We start from the raw sequence: 15,782 nt of genomic DNA on the forward strand, positions 1-15,782 counted from the left end.
CAGCTGGTTCAATATCAGCAAAGTTTCCCTTTATATTCATTGTCTTGTGTGGCGATCAGCAGTGATGTGGTGGTTCACTTTTACACTGTGATCTGTAGCCTATAGTTCGGCTTTAGCTTCTAACTATCTTTGTCTTTTTAACCTGTTGTTGCTGCTGAGTCAGTTTGACATCCTGGATATATCCTTCAAACACAGACTGTAGACCCCTCTGTCTGCTTCTCTCTGGAATCACTGCTTCAGTTTCCAAAAATATGATAATATTTCTTTAGGGAGTGCAGTTAGTGACAGTGTGGGCTCCATGCTTACTGCGACAGCTTGTCGGATCATCACAAAGGGGCGGGGCTTAGCGAAAGGTCAGCTGCAAGCATTGCCGTTTAATTATGATTGAGGTCACTAACACTTTTCTGGACTGCAAAACGAATTCAACATCGAAGGGTATTTGGGAGATAAAGATGATCCCAGCGGTATTCTCCCCTGTCATACAACACTGTGGGGACGTCAACTTAATGGACAATTTTATCATTTAATTCTTCGTCTTTTGGGGCCAAAACTATTTCAAATCTAATTAATACATTTGATGTCTGAATTATACTGTTTTTTTTATATCTCTGTTAAAGTAGCCATTATAGAAAGTTTGGAAGAAAAGCATCAATATAACAGGTGATTCCAAACTTTTCAACAGCAGTGTATGTTTGGACCTTTGTGTTCCTGTCTAATTCTTGCAACACTAACATTATTATTTACAGCCGAATGTCAGCACAGAGTACAAAGGAGAAGAGTCAACATCTAGACAGCATGTAATGACGGAGGTCATGATGGGAATCTTACAGTTTAACGTGGGCTGATATTGGAGTCTCTGAGGCCTTCTCGTCTACAACACTCACCATGTAATCGCCATTTCCCTGGTTCGACATTGGCAGGGGACTTGAGTTGCTTGAGTATCCCTCTCGCTCCCTCACCGTGTTTCCTGTCTATCTCTCCTGTCAGATAGAGGCGGCAATGCCAAAGATAACTATTTAAAAAAAAAGTGCTGGTAGAAGAAACATTTTGGCTTAAAGCCAAGGAGTCTCATTTGATGCCTGACTCCTGCCTGGTAATCTAAACACAATGGTGGTGCAGTGCTGCCAAACAGTGCCATCTCCTGGGGATTCACACTACCTGCAAGGGGTGTTTGTGATGGAACGCTGGTAAACACAGAAACAGAAAGCTGATTTACTGAATTTCTTTCAATCCCAGGAGATAACTGAGAGAAAGAGAAACTAGGGCAGAGGAAAAAGACGGGGACAGAGTTAAAGGGAGAGGAAGGGAGAAAGACAAAGTGTTTGTCACCATTAAAGACAGGCTATGGACATTTTTGTTGGCGCACAAAATGAGCTCTAAAAAACTCAGATGGTTTCAGGTCATGTCAACATAAAGGAACAGGTATAACTGTATTAATGAAAAGACAGATGAACCATAACCACTGGAATTAGCTCTGGCCTAATAAGATGCCAACAGTTGGTGGTGTGCACACATGCCAGCACGCATGACATGTTGTCAACCACAAGTAGAGCTGGTGACTGTTGCATGTTGGCAGCCTCCTGCCAGACAGCTGGAGTTTTATTAGCAGACACAGGATTAATAGACTCTTTATTACCCAGAGCAATTAAGGGCTTAATTGGAGAGAAAATAGGCCCCATCGTGAGGGAACATCTAGAGGAGCTGGACAGAAATAAGTAACAAATTACATTTAGTGCCATTACTGAACTGATTTTGGGGGGTATGAGTATTTTAAAAAATCAGTAATTTTGCTTTTACATGAATATTATTCATCTTAAGTATCCTACTATGCCAAGTGATAATGGAGCTAAAGAAAGGAGTCGAATCAGCAGCTGGAGCAGAGAGGAAGCTGCTGGAAAGAGGTGACACTCTGCAGCTGTTGGGAGAAGTTTGCCTTCAGGGCTTTACGCCAGAAAGCCCATTCTTGGTGAGGTGCAGGGAAAATATAATGGTCTGGGTTAAAATGAAAAGATTTCTGGCAGAAAGAAAGCCCCGAAGGAAAACTTCTCCAGCGTGCCACTCTGTACTCAGCTCACGCTCCGAAAAACACACATGTTCAAGTTGTAGTTCACTGGCCAAGTGTCAGTGGTGGCATGGAGGGATGAGGTCGCAATGAGACCAGCAGTTTGTGAACAGTTTTTTTTTTTTTAATTGACAAAATAAAATGTACAAAACATCAGGTAATTAATAACAGCACATAAAAAAATAGGAATATATGTGAAGAGTATAAATATGCACAGCATTTCAAGACAATTGCATTGAAATAAACAGACAAAATAAAAGATCAACAGGGGTACAAACATTCAGAGAAAAAATTATATTCAGTCAGAAGAAAAATGCAAAATTTTCCAAAAGCTGGACACTTTGTTTTTTAATAAACTGAGTGATTTGAGACCCTTTAATTCTAGGAGAGAAGATACAAAAATCAGGAAGTGAATTAAAGAATTTCTGTTAAATAAATATAATTTAAAATAAATAAATAAAACAATTGTTTGTGAAGAGTACAATGATGGAATATAATAATAATAATAATAAATTCAATTTAAAAAGCACTAAAGATACAAAATGCTTTACATGGTTGATCCCGGATTAAAAAAATGCAGGATTCAAGCAAATAAAATGAGGCAATTTTAAGATAATATAAAGAACAATAAAAATAAAATAAAGATAAAATACCAATATTAAAGCAGATAAGCAAAGCTGGCAACTAATTTCTCTATAAATTGCTATGAGGTACAGAAAATCAAACAATTAGAGTGAGAAAAAATAAAATAAAAGACTACAATAACCGTTGACAACACATGATAAAAACAATAAAAACTACCAAATGACACATATATAAAATAAACTGCTGAAATGAATAAAAGGCTTTTTTGAACAGATAAGTGAAGATGTCACTGATTCAGCAATAATGTAGAGTTACGTGTTTAGGGATTAAGAATAAGAATAACTGCACCTTGGCTCTTGGCATAAGTGAATAAATATACAGTATGAATAAGACATTTAAAAAAGTTACAGGCTACCTTAATAAATAAAAAAGACAATTTAAAAAAATTGAAAGCATTTTTTTTTTTAGGCTACCTGGCTCAATCACCGCCCAGCGCTAAGCGACGAATCAAACTCACCTGTGATGTCGCGTGACTTCAAGGAACCTTTTACCTCCAGATTCGGCCGCAAAACTCCATCATTTGAGCGTGTGTGGAAACTTTGTGGGTTACCGTGGGACAGAGAGGCCGAGTGGTTTTGTTACACTGAGAGTGAAGGAGCAGAGGAAGTTGGACCAGCAGCGGACTGTGGAGGATTTCACGGAGACGTTAATACAGGTGAGTGGGCCTACTGATACACCAGGACAGTGTTGTGCTTATGTCGGCTTTCAAAAGCACCGAGGTGAACTCTAAACTGGCAGCGGGTCATAAATTACAGCATACACCAATCAAAATAATTAAAGGAACACTGTTGGTCACAGTAAAACACCAAGTCAGTTAAACTGCAGAGATATCAGTCTGTCCGTCACCAAGTCAGTTAAACTGCAGAGATATCAGTCTGTCCGTTTAGGAAGCACAAGAGATTGTGAATCAGTTTCAGCTGCTTTGGTGCAAATGAAAGTGACAACAGGTGCAATGGAGAGACAACAGCAAGACAACCCTCATAAAGGGAATGGTTTTACATGTGGTGGCCACAGACAGCTGCTCTCTCCTCATCCTTCCTGACTGATTCTTCCTAGTTTAGTGTTCTGCTTGTGTCCTTGTCACTACTGGTAGCATGAGGTGGTACCTGCAGCCCAGTGAGGTTACACAGATAATCAGGATGGTACATCCATAAGTGTCTCCCAGTACAGTCTCAAGAGCATAGAGGAGATACCAGGAGACTGGCCGTTACACGAGGAGAGCTGGACAGGACCGTAGAAGGGCATCAACCCAGCAGCAGGACCGGTATCTGCTCCTTTGTGTGAGGAGGAACAGGAGGAGCGCTGCCAGAGCCCTACAGAATGACCTCCGCGAGGCTACTGGTGTGCATGTTTCTGACCACATTGTCAGAAACTGACTCCATGAGGGTGGCATGAGGGTACGACATCCTCTAGTGGGACCTGTACACCCCGTTCTCTTCACAGATGAGAGCAGGTTCACACTGAGCATGTGTGACAGGTGTGAAAGAGTCTGGAGATGTCATGGTGAATGTTATGCTGCCTGTAACATCATCCAGCATGACCAATGTCATGGTGAATGTTATGCTGCCTGTAACATCATCCAGCATGACCAGTTTGGTGGTGGGTCAGTAATGGTCTGGGGAGGCATATCCTTGGAGGGTCATACAGACCTCCATGTCATAGCCAACGTTACCCTGACTGCTGTTAGGTATAATATAATCACTCTGAAATTCTCAGAGTGATTGTCAGACCTCAGTTGGTGCACTGGGCCCTGGGTTCCTCCTGGTGCAGCAGGCCCTGGGCCCCAGGGCAAACTATGAGTGCTTCTCAAAGTCAAGGAAGGATTCTTAAATAGCTGAATTTGAAGGACACTACGTCATCAAATCCCGCCTAAGGACTGTTCCAATGTCAAAGATCCTTCAACAGACTGAGTCCTTCCTTCAGAGAAATTTCAAAGATGTATCCTCAGCAGTTATAAAGTACCCACAATTCTTTGCACACGAGTTGCTGGAGGTGAAGGCGGGGCCTCTTCAATGAAACCTGTGCCAGTGGAGCTCAGCAGGATTGAGAGTTTTTAATATACAAGCATGAAAACAAAATTGACAGAAACCTCCATAATTTGCAATTTCCAATGTGTCCACTGTCAAATAACGAGCTTCTTAAAATAATCTGATTTAGATTAAACATAAATTTTTAAATTAATCAGTCACAGCAGTGATGAAGTGCTAAGGGTCTGAGCGTTAAGTATAATCTAGGCTATATTCTTCCTATAAGTCATGTGACTCTGAAAATATTGGGTACATTTTTTCGAATTGTGCAACAACATTATAAAATACCAAAATCATCACAGTACCCTGAAACCCCCTCAGTCTGCTGAGGGTTAATAACACACCTGGGGACACTTGTTAGTCTGTTCCAATGTGTGTTCACCGAATGCTAGGAAGGACTCTTGCCTTGCCTCTGTAGGATCCCTCCTTGGAAGCTTCGTTAACTTTGAGAAACACCATACGTCTTGCTTTGCTCTCACCCTTTACTAGGAATGTTGGTAGGTTAATGGCAGCGGCAGAAGAAGTACTCAATACCTTTTTCTTCAGTGGACTATTAACAGCACACAGTAAAAGTTAAGTCCTGCATCCAGAAGAGGTTTTATTGTTAGCATAATGTATTTAAATTTACTTTAAGTCTATTCAAGGTGCAGCTTTTATTTCTGATGTAGATGGATCGTTTGAATTATGATGTATCATATTTTAATGTTATATCTTGTGAATAGAAATTTGAATCTCCATCTTAGGGTAACATTTACCTGTCAGGTAAATGTAGTGGTAGTATAAGTATACAGTTGATGTGCAGCTGTGGCTCAGAAGGTAGAGTTGGTTGTCCACAAATCAGAAGATTAGCGGTTTGATTCCCGGCTTCCCCGGTCTGCATGTCAAGGTATCCTTGGGCAGGATACTGAACCCTAAATCGCTCCCGATGTCTGCTCCATCAGCGTGTGAGTGTGACCCGCAGGCTGCGTTTGACAAAAGTCACCTTTGAGTTGTACAATAAAATAATCCTTGATATTTTTTTATTTTTGCGATCAACTTTTTATTGATATTTTGCTCCAGGAGTAGCACAAAAAAACCCTCAACATGTACGTACATAGCAAAGAAACTACAAAAGATCTGTGGCAATGCGCCCGCTTCGAAGTCTTCTAGTCTATGTAGGAATGCTACATTAACTTCTATAGATTTTCAGCAGGTGACTGAGTCAGACTTAAACCAAACTGATACTGGTCTTAAGACAAATGACCAGAAATAATGCTTGGAATTAGGAACTGTAAGGCCACCGTCTGATTTATGACGCTAGAGAGTTGTCAGCTTTATGCGTGGTCGTTTCCCATCCCAGACAATATTTGGATACCAAAGAGTGAATCTTGTCCTAATAATCAGTTGGGGGATGGCAAAGGTAACGTGGAAGAGAAAAAATGTATCCGTGGTCATAAATTCATCTTGACTATTGATACACGAGCTTATAGTGACTTTGGGAGGTATGAAGGTTTTTATCAGCAGTACAAGCCAATGAGGGGAAATATCTATCAAATAATCCTTTTTTGAGATAATGTAATTTGTTGTGAGGCCATTTTATTTATCTAAATCCAAACTGTTTGTATTTAGTTGCAGTAGTTAGATTCTGAAGATGTCCTTGTGAGTATTGAAAATAACAACCCTCAGGTTTAACATTATTTTACTAGGCTGAAATGATTTAAATCCTGCCGTGATGTGTTGCAAGGCTGTTTCATTTATATAATTTCTTTGCCCTTGTTTGACCTCGAAGAGGACCAGGTAGCCTGCAACCCACCACCGATGCAGGCTACATAATGTTTCACAAATATAATGTAAAATATGAAACAGCCATTCTTGTAATAATCATTTCTTGTCCTGATCCACCTACTTATTGATGTATTCTTGGTTTTCATATCACCCTCAATATAACTGATGAAGACCAGTGCAGGTGAAATGCAGGATATTTGTTTTAGATTTTTTAAAAATCCTGCAGTGCCTTATCAGACCACTGGGAGGTGTGTGAGAGTTATCAGTGTTGGTCTCACATGAACATCCAGTTGGTATCTCATGTTTTTCTGCTTATTATTCATTGTTTTCAGCTCCTTCCTTCCAGTGCCATTTCATTTTGATTGCATGTGGTTATTGTGTGCTGAATATGAAAACAGCATAGAGGTAGAGCCGTTGATGCGGACTGGAAAAAAACCCTGCTGCTCTTGTAGACATGTTTTCATTGAGTTTTCGTCAAGGCTGCAAAATCTGTCCACTTTTAAATGTTGGATTTTGTTCTGTCCTTTGTCATAGCTACCAAACTGCAGATGCTTGAGCAGATGAGGCTGCCAAAGTTGACGAGCTTTGCACAGTAAGACCTGTTGAACAGCTTGATCAGGTGCTGAAATTTCCTTTTCAGTAGGTTAAGGTTGTTACTTCTTGAAATTCGACTGCTTTGTGACTTTTGCACATACACCACCTCCTGCCCTTAATCTTACCTTCCTCTATACACACACCCAGGCAGCAGTGCTCCCTGTTTTAAGGTCTACCCAGGAATACAAGGATATTTGAATGTCTAGTGGCTGTCTGCCTGAGACAAAATGCATCTCTCCGCATCTCTAACTCATTTTCACTTCTTCTCCTTTATTTGGATTCGGATGAAATCCCAAAAACTGCATAGCAGGTCATCTCTAAATGTAAAATACTTATAACCTTCTGGCCAGATTATTTTGTCAGAGTGGGCCAAAACAAAACTGCAGGGACCGAGCACAGCTACGAGCCATCTGGCCTTTGAACAGTGACTAAGTACGGTAGCTGGAAGCGGTAATCAGGTGTCCAGGGACTCATAAAATAATTTGGTCTTACTGTAAAGTACTGTAACAGCAGGAAAGCTTTGCCTTACTGTTGTACAGTGTTAAATCACTTAGTTCTCTACAGGATTAACACAACCTAATGCTGCATGATTATACCATACTGTATCTGTGTTTTCCTTTATGTGCAGTCTCCAGATGCTGTTTCTCTGCAGGATACCGTAGACTTTTTTTTCTCCTAGTGAGCCAAACCTCCATCCTTCCTCTATAGATAGTTTCTGCCAGAGGCAGTTTAAGTCTGCATCCACAAAATTCCACACAGTAATGGCCGGAGGTAGAGAGACAGTTAGAACATTACCTGAGGCACTTTTACTACACCATCTCTGCACCTGTTTCCGTGTGTGCGGGGAGTCTTTGTGTGGGGAGGGTGATGCATGTGCTACTGTTGCACTCTGGTGGTCTAACATGGCATTTCAGCAGTGTTTAAAAGTGACAGTGCTGCTGCTGAACTCTGCACCTTAGCCGCTGTACTGGGCACTGAGCAGGTGGAGTGTAGCCTCGTCTTAATCTACAGCTGACACGCTAAACTTATCAGTAACCTCTATGAAGTTGAGAGTTGACATGAATCAGTGACTTAGATTTTTCAAGGTGACACATGTCAGATTTACAAGTATACTTAAGTAATCATTGTGCACGTACGCACATTATCTCCTGTAAGATTCGGCCCAGGACTGATGTCATAGTTGCCCCAGTGAAAAGTGTGTCAGTAATGACAGAGCTGATATCATATCACAGAGTTTTAGTGAGTTTCCAGAGTGGGTTTGCTCGTTTCAATTTAGTTTTATTGTTAAAAACGTTTCGTTTAAGTTTAGTTTTGATCAGTTGCAGTGTTAGTTTTAGTTTCTTTTTTAAATTATAATACTAGGGGGGGATTTAGGGCAAGATTTAAGACGTGTAGAGTGGGTATTATGATTAAAACACAACACTTTGTGAAAGCAGTTGACTCGTACTCCTATAGACATCCCAGTTTCAGTAAACTGACATGCGTTGATGCCTCCTCGTGCTTGTTGTGTTGACGAATTTGACCAAATTCCCTGATGTTTTTATTTTATTTAAGTTACTTTTGTTAGTACACAATATCATTTTAGTTGTGGGGTTTCTTTTTTTGTCTTAAAGTTTAATTTTTTATTTTAGTTTAGTTATCTCACACCTAGTTTTAGTTAATTATATATCCTAGACACACACACACACACACACACACACACACACAAGAGTAAAAAAGAAAAGTTCTGAGAGTATTTTTTTTATTATAGAAAAATAGTTTTTATAAAAACAAATAAGTTATGAATTCCAGCAGCTGCTTTGTATTTTTTTCCTCTATTAATAACATCTCTTGCCTTCAACACACTCTCGTCCTGTCTCTCACTCTCTCATGCACACACACACACACACACACACACACACTCTTTTGCCTGTGGTGGTCATCTCCCAGTCCTTGAAGATCCCCCACATACAGTAGTTGCAAATTCAGTCTCTAAAACATCCTCTCCATCCTGCCCTCACCTCCCCACCCAGTCAGAGCTCTGGAGCGTGTCAGTCCCCTCTGGCAGCTGGATGTGCTGAATTCATGTCTCGGTCCACTGTGGACTTGTCCTCTACTTCCCGTAGAACATCTCCATGAGCACCTCCTCGATGCTGACGGTCCCTATAACGGGTCTGAAGAAGAGCTGAGCGACCACCGGCGGGCTGATGGCCCTCAGCATGGACAGGGCTATGAGCAGCTTGGCGAACCGAGTGGTGTCCTCGCGGTGGATCAGCCGGACGTGCTCGTTGAGAGCCTGGTGCGCCTCCCGACGCAGGGACTGGATGTAGTGGAGGCAGCGCAGACCCTCCACATCTGGGGGAGAGATTAAGGGAAGAAGGGGTGAGATGAGAGGAAAGAAAGGCTCTGTCAGGTTACCACAGATGGTGTAAATACGACAGCTGTCAGCAAGAAGATGCGATAAAATCCCTAAATACTTAAGTAGGTATCTAATTTCAGTGACGCACATGTTGCTGTTTGGAAGCATGACTGTCTCTGCACTATGCTTCTTATTTATTATCCAAATGAGTGTATAATAAACCCAGCCTGAGTGGAGATAGTTGGAGCCTGAATAACTTTGACGCACAGGTGTCGAGGAGCCTACATACCTGGGTTGAACAGCACAGCTCCTTTCAGATACGCATACTCCTTGGTACTGATATCTACACTCCAGCACTTCTTCAGGAACGCTTTGATCGCTTCGATATCCACGATAGAGACCCCGGCCGCCCCCCTGCTCTGGCCGGCCAGCACCTCGCTCTGCCTGTCCGGTACACCCGTGAGGATGCGCTGCAGCATGCTGGGCTCCACGGTCTCCGTGGTCTCAAAGTCCACCCGGTCTTGCGCCAGCCCCAGCACGAGCAGAGGCGCCCATCCGCTCCGGATCAACATCAGCTGGTCGTCCTCGGGCAGCTCGCGGAAGCAGGGCACGTTTTTCACGAAGCGCAGCGTCTTCACCAGCACCGCCGAGGCGGCTTTGCACGTCACCTGCGGGGAGCGCAGGATGCCTCGGCGGCGCGTCGAGCCGCAGGAGCACGCCTGCTGCCGGAGCTCCTGCAGCGAGGCTGGGGCGGCGGTGGCAGAGGAGGAGGAGGAGGAGGTCTTGCTGAGCAAGTGTTGCAATGTTTGTTGTTGGGGATGTTGTTGTTGTTGTTGTTCCTCGGTGGGCACAAGGTTGTCACTCTTCAAAATGCTGTAGAGGATGCTGTTGTTGTTCCGGCCGCTGGCACCCCGGCAGCGGCAGCCCTCCAGCGTGGCCATGGCCGCTGGCCGCTCTACATGGGCCGGAGCTCCGTGCGTCCCGCTGTCTCTTTGAAGCGCAGGAGGTCGGGCGACAGAGGTAGCGCTGTTTTCTTAGCCCCTGTTAGCCCCGAGTGAAGGGCAGCACGTTTATATTAGCTCCTGTCTGTCCCTGAGCTTTGAGAGCTGCCTCAGACTCTCTGCATATTCCGCCTCCCTGTTCTCAGGCACCTCCTCTTTCTCCACCTCCTCTTCTTCTTCCTCTGTAACACACACACACCTAAAAATACGCACACACTTTCCAGGGCTCTCACATATTCAAAGACGCCTAATAAAATGATATTTTTCCAAAAAAGAGAAAAAAAATCAGACAATTCAGAACAGCTAAAATATTTCTTTGCCTCAAAAGGTTGAGAAAAGGTTAAATGAAAACAAAATATGTGACTTAGCCCGACTGCACAATGTGTCACAGCTAAAAGCAAAAAAAAAAGCAGCAGTCAATAGGTCTGCTTAATTAAACAGATTATGTTATTAACTGTGAGAGTGAAGAGAAAAGGCAGCCGGAGAGAGACAGAGACAGACAAGGAATCAGAGCCCAGTGCTATTCTCAGCATTACCTTGACTCTCCGGCAGCACTGTTCATCAGCCGGGAGCTGGTAAAAAATATAGGCCAGCGACGGATCTGAAGGCTTAATTATTTTAGGGACAATTTATATGATTTTCTATGAGAAAGAAGCAGGAAGAGCTGAGCTGTGAAGGCCGGCCTCCAACCTTGACTCGGACACACTGATATTGATTTAACCGTGAAAACAGGAGCTGGTGAATTATGATGTCATGACTCAATGCTCTCCTTGCCTCTGTCACTGAAGGAGGATGGGGGGGGAGTCGGGGAGGTGGAGGGGGTGGTTTGAAAGAAGGGAGGAGTGGAGGTCAAGTGAATGAGAGACTGAGAGAGACAGGTCGGGATAAAGCAGATGAATTAGAGGTTTATCTTAATTGCTCCTAAGAGGGATCACAGGTTAGGGTTGGCTGCTACCTGAAAGAGAGAGCAGGAGGAAGGGGGCGCCGGGGAAATGGGAGGTGATTACAGAGGAGTTTAACCTGGGGAGAGAAATACAAGCAAAGAAGTTTTCAGTGTGGGAATAATGCAGAGGTCCTGGCTTACTGTGCAGTATGCTGGAGTTCAGGCTGTGCTCTCACAATGTCACACAAGGGTCTTCACAGAAGGTTGTCTTTGGTGTGGAGAAAGGATGACATTGAGTGCATGGCCACATTCATGAAATCACAGTAAGCAGGACCTCAGCGTCCCTTGTTCTTTTGCTTCGAAGGACGCGGCTATGAATGGAGGCAGGATGAAAAACTTTTGCAGTAGTGCTACAACATTGTTCAGAGGCCGAATGTCTTTGTATTGATTTAGCTGAGAGAGAAAACAGAGAGATTTTTCACATGTTTATATCAAGGACACCGCGGGATAAACAGCCTTCACCCAGCCTGTCTCTTCTCCTGCTCAAGGCCCAGCCAGCGCAGGTTATAAAAATCCTTCCGTCTCAAGGAGAGATTACATTATGTCTTGTTGCAAAAGCACAAAGTTGAAAAGACAGCTACAGTGCTCCGTCGCTCTTTGTCTTGCTCTCAGGTCCTCCTTTTCTTCCTTCATTTATTTATCAAATTTGTGCGAGTTGTTCTTAAGTAGCTCTTCACTCCACCATCCTCGCTCAGACAGAGCAGATAAAACATGTCTTTAAATATTTCTTTGTTGTGCTAAACCACGCTGACCCTCAGCCAAAGATGTGCAGCCAAATATTGTTGAGGCCAACAAAACTTTATTTTATATTCATTGCAGATCCAAAAAGAACCTTGGGTTTGAGTATCTTACTTTATACTGTATATGGTGAATTATAGTTATACTGATGGACCTTAACGTTTTTATGCACCATCTTTTAAGTCAAAGTTACAGAGTCATTTACATTGGGGGAAACAGGAACACATTTCAGCATCACAATTAAATAATATGAGGTGAATTTTAGGAAAATAATAAGATAATTTTTCCAAACTGAAACCCATTTTAAGTTGACCATGGTTACTGTGGCAACAACAAGTGCTATGTGTTAAGTCATCGTCGTACCTAAAGCCCAGTTCAGACCAAATGTTTGTGACGAGACAAGTTGAAACAGGCTACTTCTTGCAATGCGCCGTTCTGCAACGTTCTAAAAACCTGCTGGATCACACCAATGCAACTAGATGAGCTGGTGTATCATCTCTATGCAACAACTCTCTGCACTTCTGATTTCCAGCTTTTCAGGCATATTTTGTGGCTGAATATAATTTGTAGCTTCTTAAAATACTAGTCTATAACTGGGGATGTGTTATGTATAGAGGAAATCAAAAACACTATATTAGAGGAGATGCAAAATCAGAGCACTGTAAATGCACTGTGTAATAAATATTAATGTAAGACAAACAATGCACACTGTATTTAGAAACATGCTTTATGGCAAAATACATGGAGCATAGTTTTGGCTGACGGCACGGGCATGTGCAGGGCCGTGCGTGGGCACACAGGTACACACATACACACGCAACACAGAGAAAGGATGAAAGAATCAGTGCAAAGTGCACAGCGCAATGTTTAGTTCCTAATGTTTGTAGGCTAATGTAGGTAAAGTGAAAATACGTAATGGCTGGCTCACGTACACAGACGCGCGTTCGTTCAGTAAAATAATTACCTTAGTCTTCAGCAAGCGTTGGTGCTTGAAATTGCATGTCCCAGCCATAAACTATGGTCTGAGCGCAGGTGTTTTCCAAGTGGTCTCCGCGCATGCGCAGCTCGCGCTGCTAATGGTGCTCACAGTATGAATGGGTAGTGGAAAAAAAACGCGAATATAAACAGTAGAGATGTGGGGGAAAATGCAAAAATGGCATCATGGCTGTCTGCACATGACCAAGATGAAAGCCTATGTGCACGTTCAGAGAAATAGGTCAAAGCAGTGAGGAGGAAAACGGATGATGACAGACGGATGGAGGGACACAGGTTTCTCCATTTAATAGTAGGAGGAGTGAGGATAGTGGTAGTGAGATACTGGCTACAGTTGCATTTGTAGTAGTGATAAAAAGCAAATTGAGCATCAAGCAGACTGTATTCATAATAAATATGCCACAATGATATAAGTAAGCAGCGCCAATTAATCAGTCAACAAAAATACAGCAAGCAGCAGTAGTGGCCCATCTTCCGACACTGGGGATTGAAACAGAGGGCTCAGTGGGGACGGAGTATCTGCCGCAGCTAGCGAACACACTGTTTGCGGTCCTTTTGACTTGACCAGCGGACTTCACTACAAGGTGATTGGCTGGAGAAACCGGTGACATGCTTTACATTGTAAAACCAGCTGTTGCAGATTTGACAGTTGCAGGTGACACCATCAGCCGACTTGAGCCGAGCTCAGTCTGCCCAGTTCACACCGCTGCAACTTTTCTCTGCAACGCTCTAAAACAGTTTTGTGTCGTTACGAATCTTTGGTCTCAACTTGGCTTAACACTTCACTCCTGGATGACTTGGTGTTGACTGTGGTTACCGTGGCAACAAGTGATTTAAAGTGAGATTTGTACTTGTGTGGAATCAACGCTGTACATAAGGCTCTGCATAGACGCGTAGCCTATGCCGTCGCCAGAGATGGGCAAAAATACATCAAAATGTATTTTGATACAAAATGCAAAATACCCCTCAAGTAAATGTATCAAAATAAAATACAAAATACTGGTGCCAGAAAATGTATCAAAATAAAATACATGTATTTTGTATTTTCAAATACAGAAAATACTTTTTTTCTTTTTCTTTTTAGCAGCGACCCGCAGCTCTATAGGTCACTCTGTCGGTCGGTCGGTTGGTTGGTCGGTCGGTCCACAAAGCTTTTCATGAGTAACTCAAAAAGTCCTTGACCAAAAATGCTCAAAATTTGCATACTGCAACTAGAGACCATGAGTAACTATACCAGAAAGAATGCCCACGATTTGTCCATAGGTGGCGCTATACTAACCGATTCAAAACTTTTTGTGAATAACTCAAAGTCCTTGACCAAAAATGCTCAAAATGTACATGCTGCAATTAGAGACCACAAGTAATTATGCCAGAAAGAACAACCATGATTCATCCATTAACGGCGTGATAGTAGCAAATTTGGTCGCAGCTATTGACAATCTGCGCTTGTTTTCTCACAATTTGGTATAGCAGAGTATTCAGTTTTGGGCTAGTGTGGGTCCATCCACGTGAGCAGCATGCCTGGCAAGTCTAGTCTAGCTGTGCTGTGAACTGTCCACCAACGGTCTAGCTAAACAGCAGCAAGATACTGTAGCAACTGTAGCTAGTTAACTTTGTTTGTTCAACTTTTTTCAAATGAAAAAGAGAAAAAAAAGCTAGGGACATGTAGGCTACCCTAAAATATTATTTATTGATTCAGATTTAGATTCAGACAACTTCATTGATCCCACGTGAGGCAATTCATTTGTAGCATACTCATCCGAAACATCAACCACAGCAACATACAATTTCCTATGTTATGCACAGTCCAGTAAAACGGACCACTAGGTCATTGAAGGGCACATTGAATGGCCCAAGTTTAAAAAAACATATAGATAAAAATATTAAACAAAAAAAAAAAGTAAAAAATATTGTTACATCCAATGTTATAAGAATGTGTAGCCTATTATTTTTCTTTTTTGATTCGTGGAGAAAGTATTTTGAGTATTTTGAATACAAAATTACTCCACTCAAAAGTATTTTGTTACAAATTACATTTGCTTTTTATCGGCCTTATCAAATACAAATTACAAAATACTCAAATGTAATTGAAATACGTATTTTAAATACAAGTAATAGAAATACTGCCCATCCCTGGCCGTCGACCACGTGATCGCCTGACGTGCACCTCCTCCAAAATGCAGGTTAAGGCGATGCAGACTTCCTGTTTATTTTTTCCGCTCACTTGAACAGGGATAAAGTGATTTAATCATGGGTCTCTTCTAGACTTTCAAAATGTTATCAGACCAAATGGATAAAATCCCAACAGTAAAATAAGTTATTTGAGGGGGCTGTGACATTCAAAAGTTTATCCACTAATTTATCGTTGTCTCTTTCCCAATCTAAGTCTATGGCAATACGTTTTTTTGGGCCCAATGCCATTACGTGACAGACCCAGAAGTTGTATTTACACACTTTGGCCACTATGTCAGATTGGCTTCAAAGTCCAGCGCACTTCCTGGGGCCTGGTCTAATATTGTTATTGTTTAATATTTCTGTTTTTTAGCAGCCTTTAACAAACACCATTTCCCATAAGCCCTAGACATTGGCAGGCTGAACGTCAGGGCTCTACAAAAGAGGTGAGCGTATGTATTAATCGAGGGGCAGACATGTCTCTAATAACAGGAAGACACAATAG

At 42.3% G+C, this 15,782-nt stretch overlaps 1 protein-coding gene across 1 annotated transcript; it reads right to left on the reverse strand.

Annotated features, from left to right (window-relative positions):
- Nucleotides 1-8,816: 8,816 nt before the first annotated feature.
- nr0b1 (nuclear receptor subfamily 0, group B, member 1) lies at nt 8,817-10,567 on the reverse strand. Its single transcript, XM_050048592.1, has 2 exons — nt 9,720-10,567; nt 8,817-9,426 (listed from the first exon to the last, which is right to left on the reverse strand). Exons 1-2 carry the CDS (start codon nt 10,369-10,371, stop codon nt 9,185-9,187), a joined length of 894 nt encoding a protein of 297 aa, XP_049904549.1. The 5' UTR covers nt 10,372-10,567; the 3' UTR covers nt 8,817-9,184.
- Between the last annotated feature and the right edge of the window lie 5,215 nt (nt 10,568-15,782).

This window comes from Epinephelus moara, chromosome 7 (genome assembly GCF_006386435.1).
Source record: "Epinephelus moara isolate mb chromosome 7, YSFRI_EMoa_1.0, whole genome shotgun sequence".
NCBI lineage: Eukaryota > Metazoa > Chordata > Actinopteri > Perciformes > Serranidae > Epinephelus > Epinephelus moara.

Excerpts from the sequence above, each read along its gene's own strand:
- nr0b1 (XM_050048592.1), bottom strand. The coding sequence starts at position 10,371 with ATGGCCACGCTGGAGGGCTGCCGCTGCCGGGGTGCCAGCGGCCGGAAC. Across the intron at positions 9,427-9,719 it reads AGCTGTGCTGTTCAACCCAG|ATGTGGAGGGTCTGCGCTGC; the intron begins GTATGTAGGCTC and ends TCTCTCCCCCAG.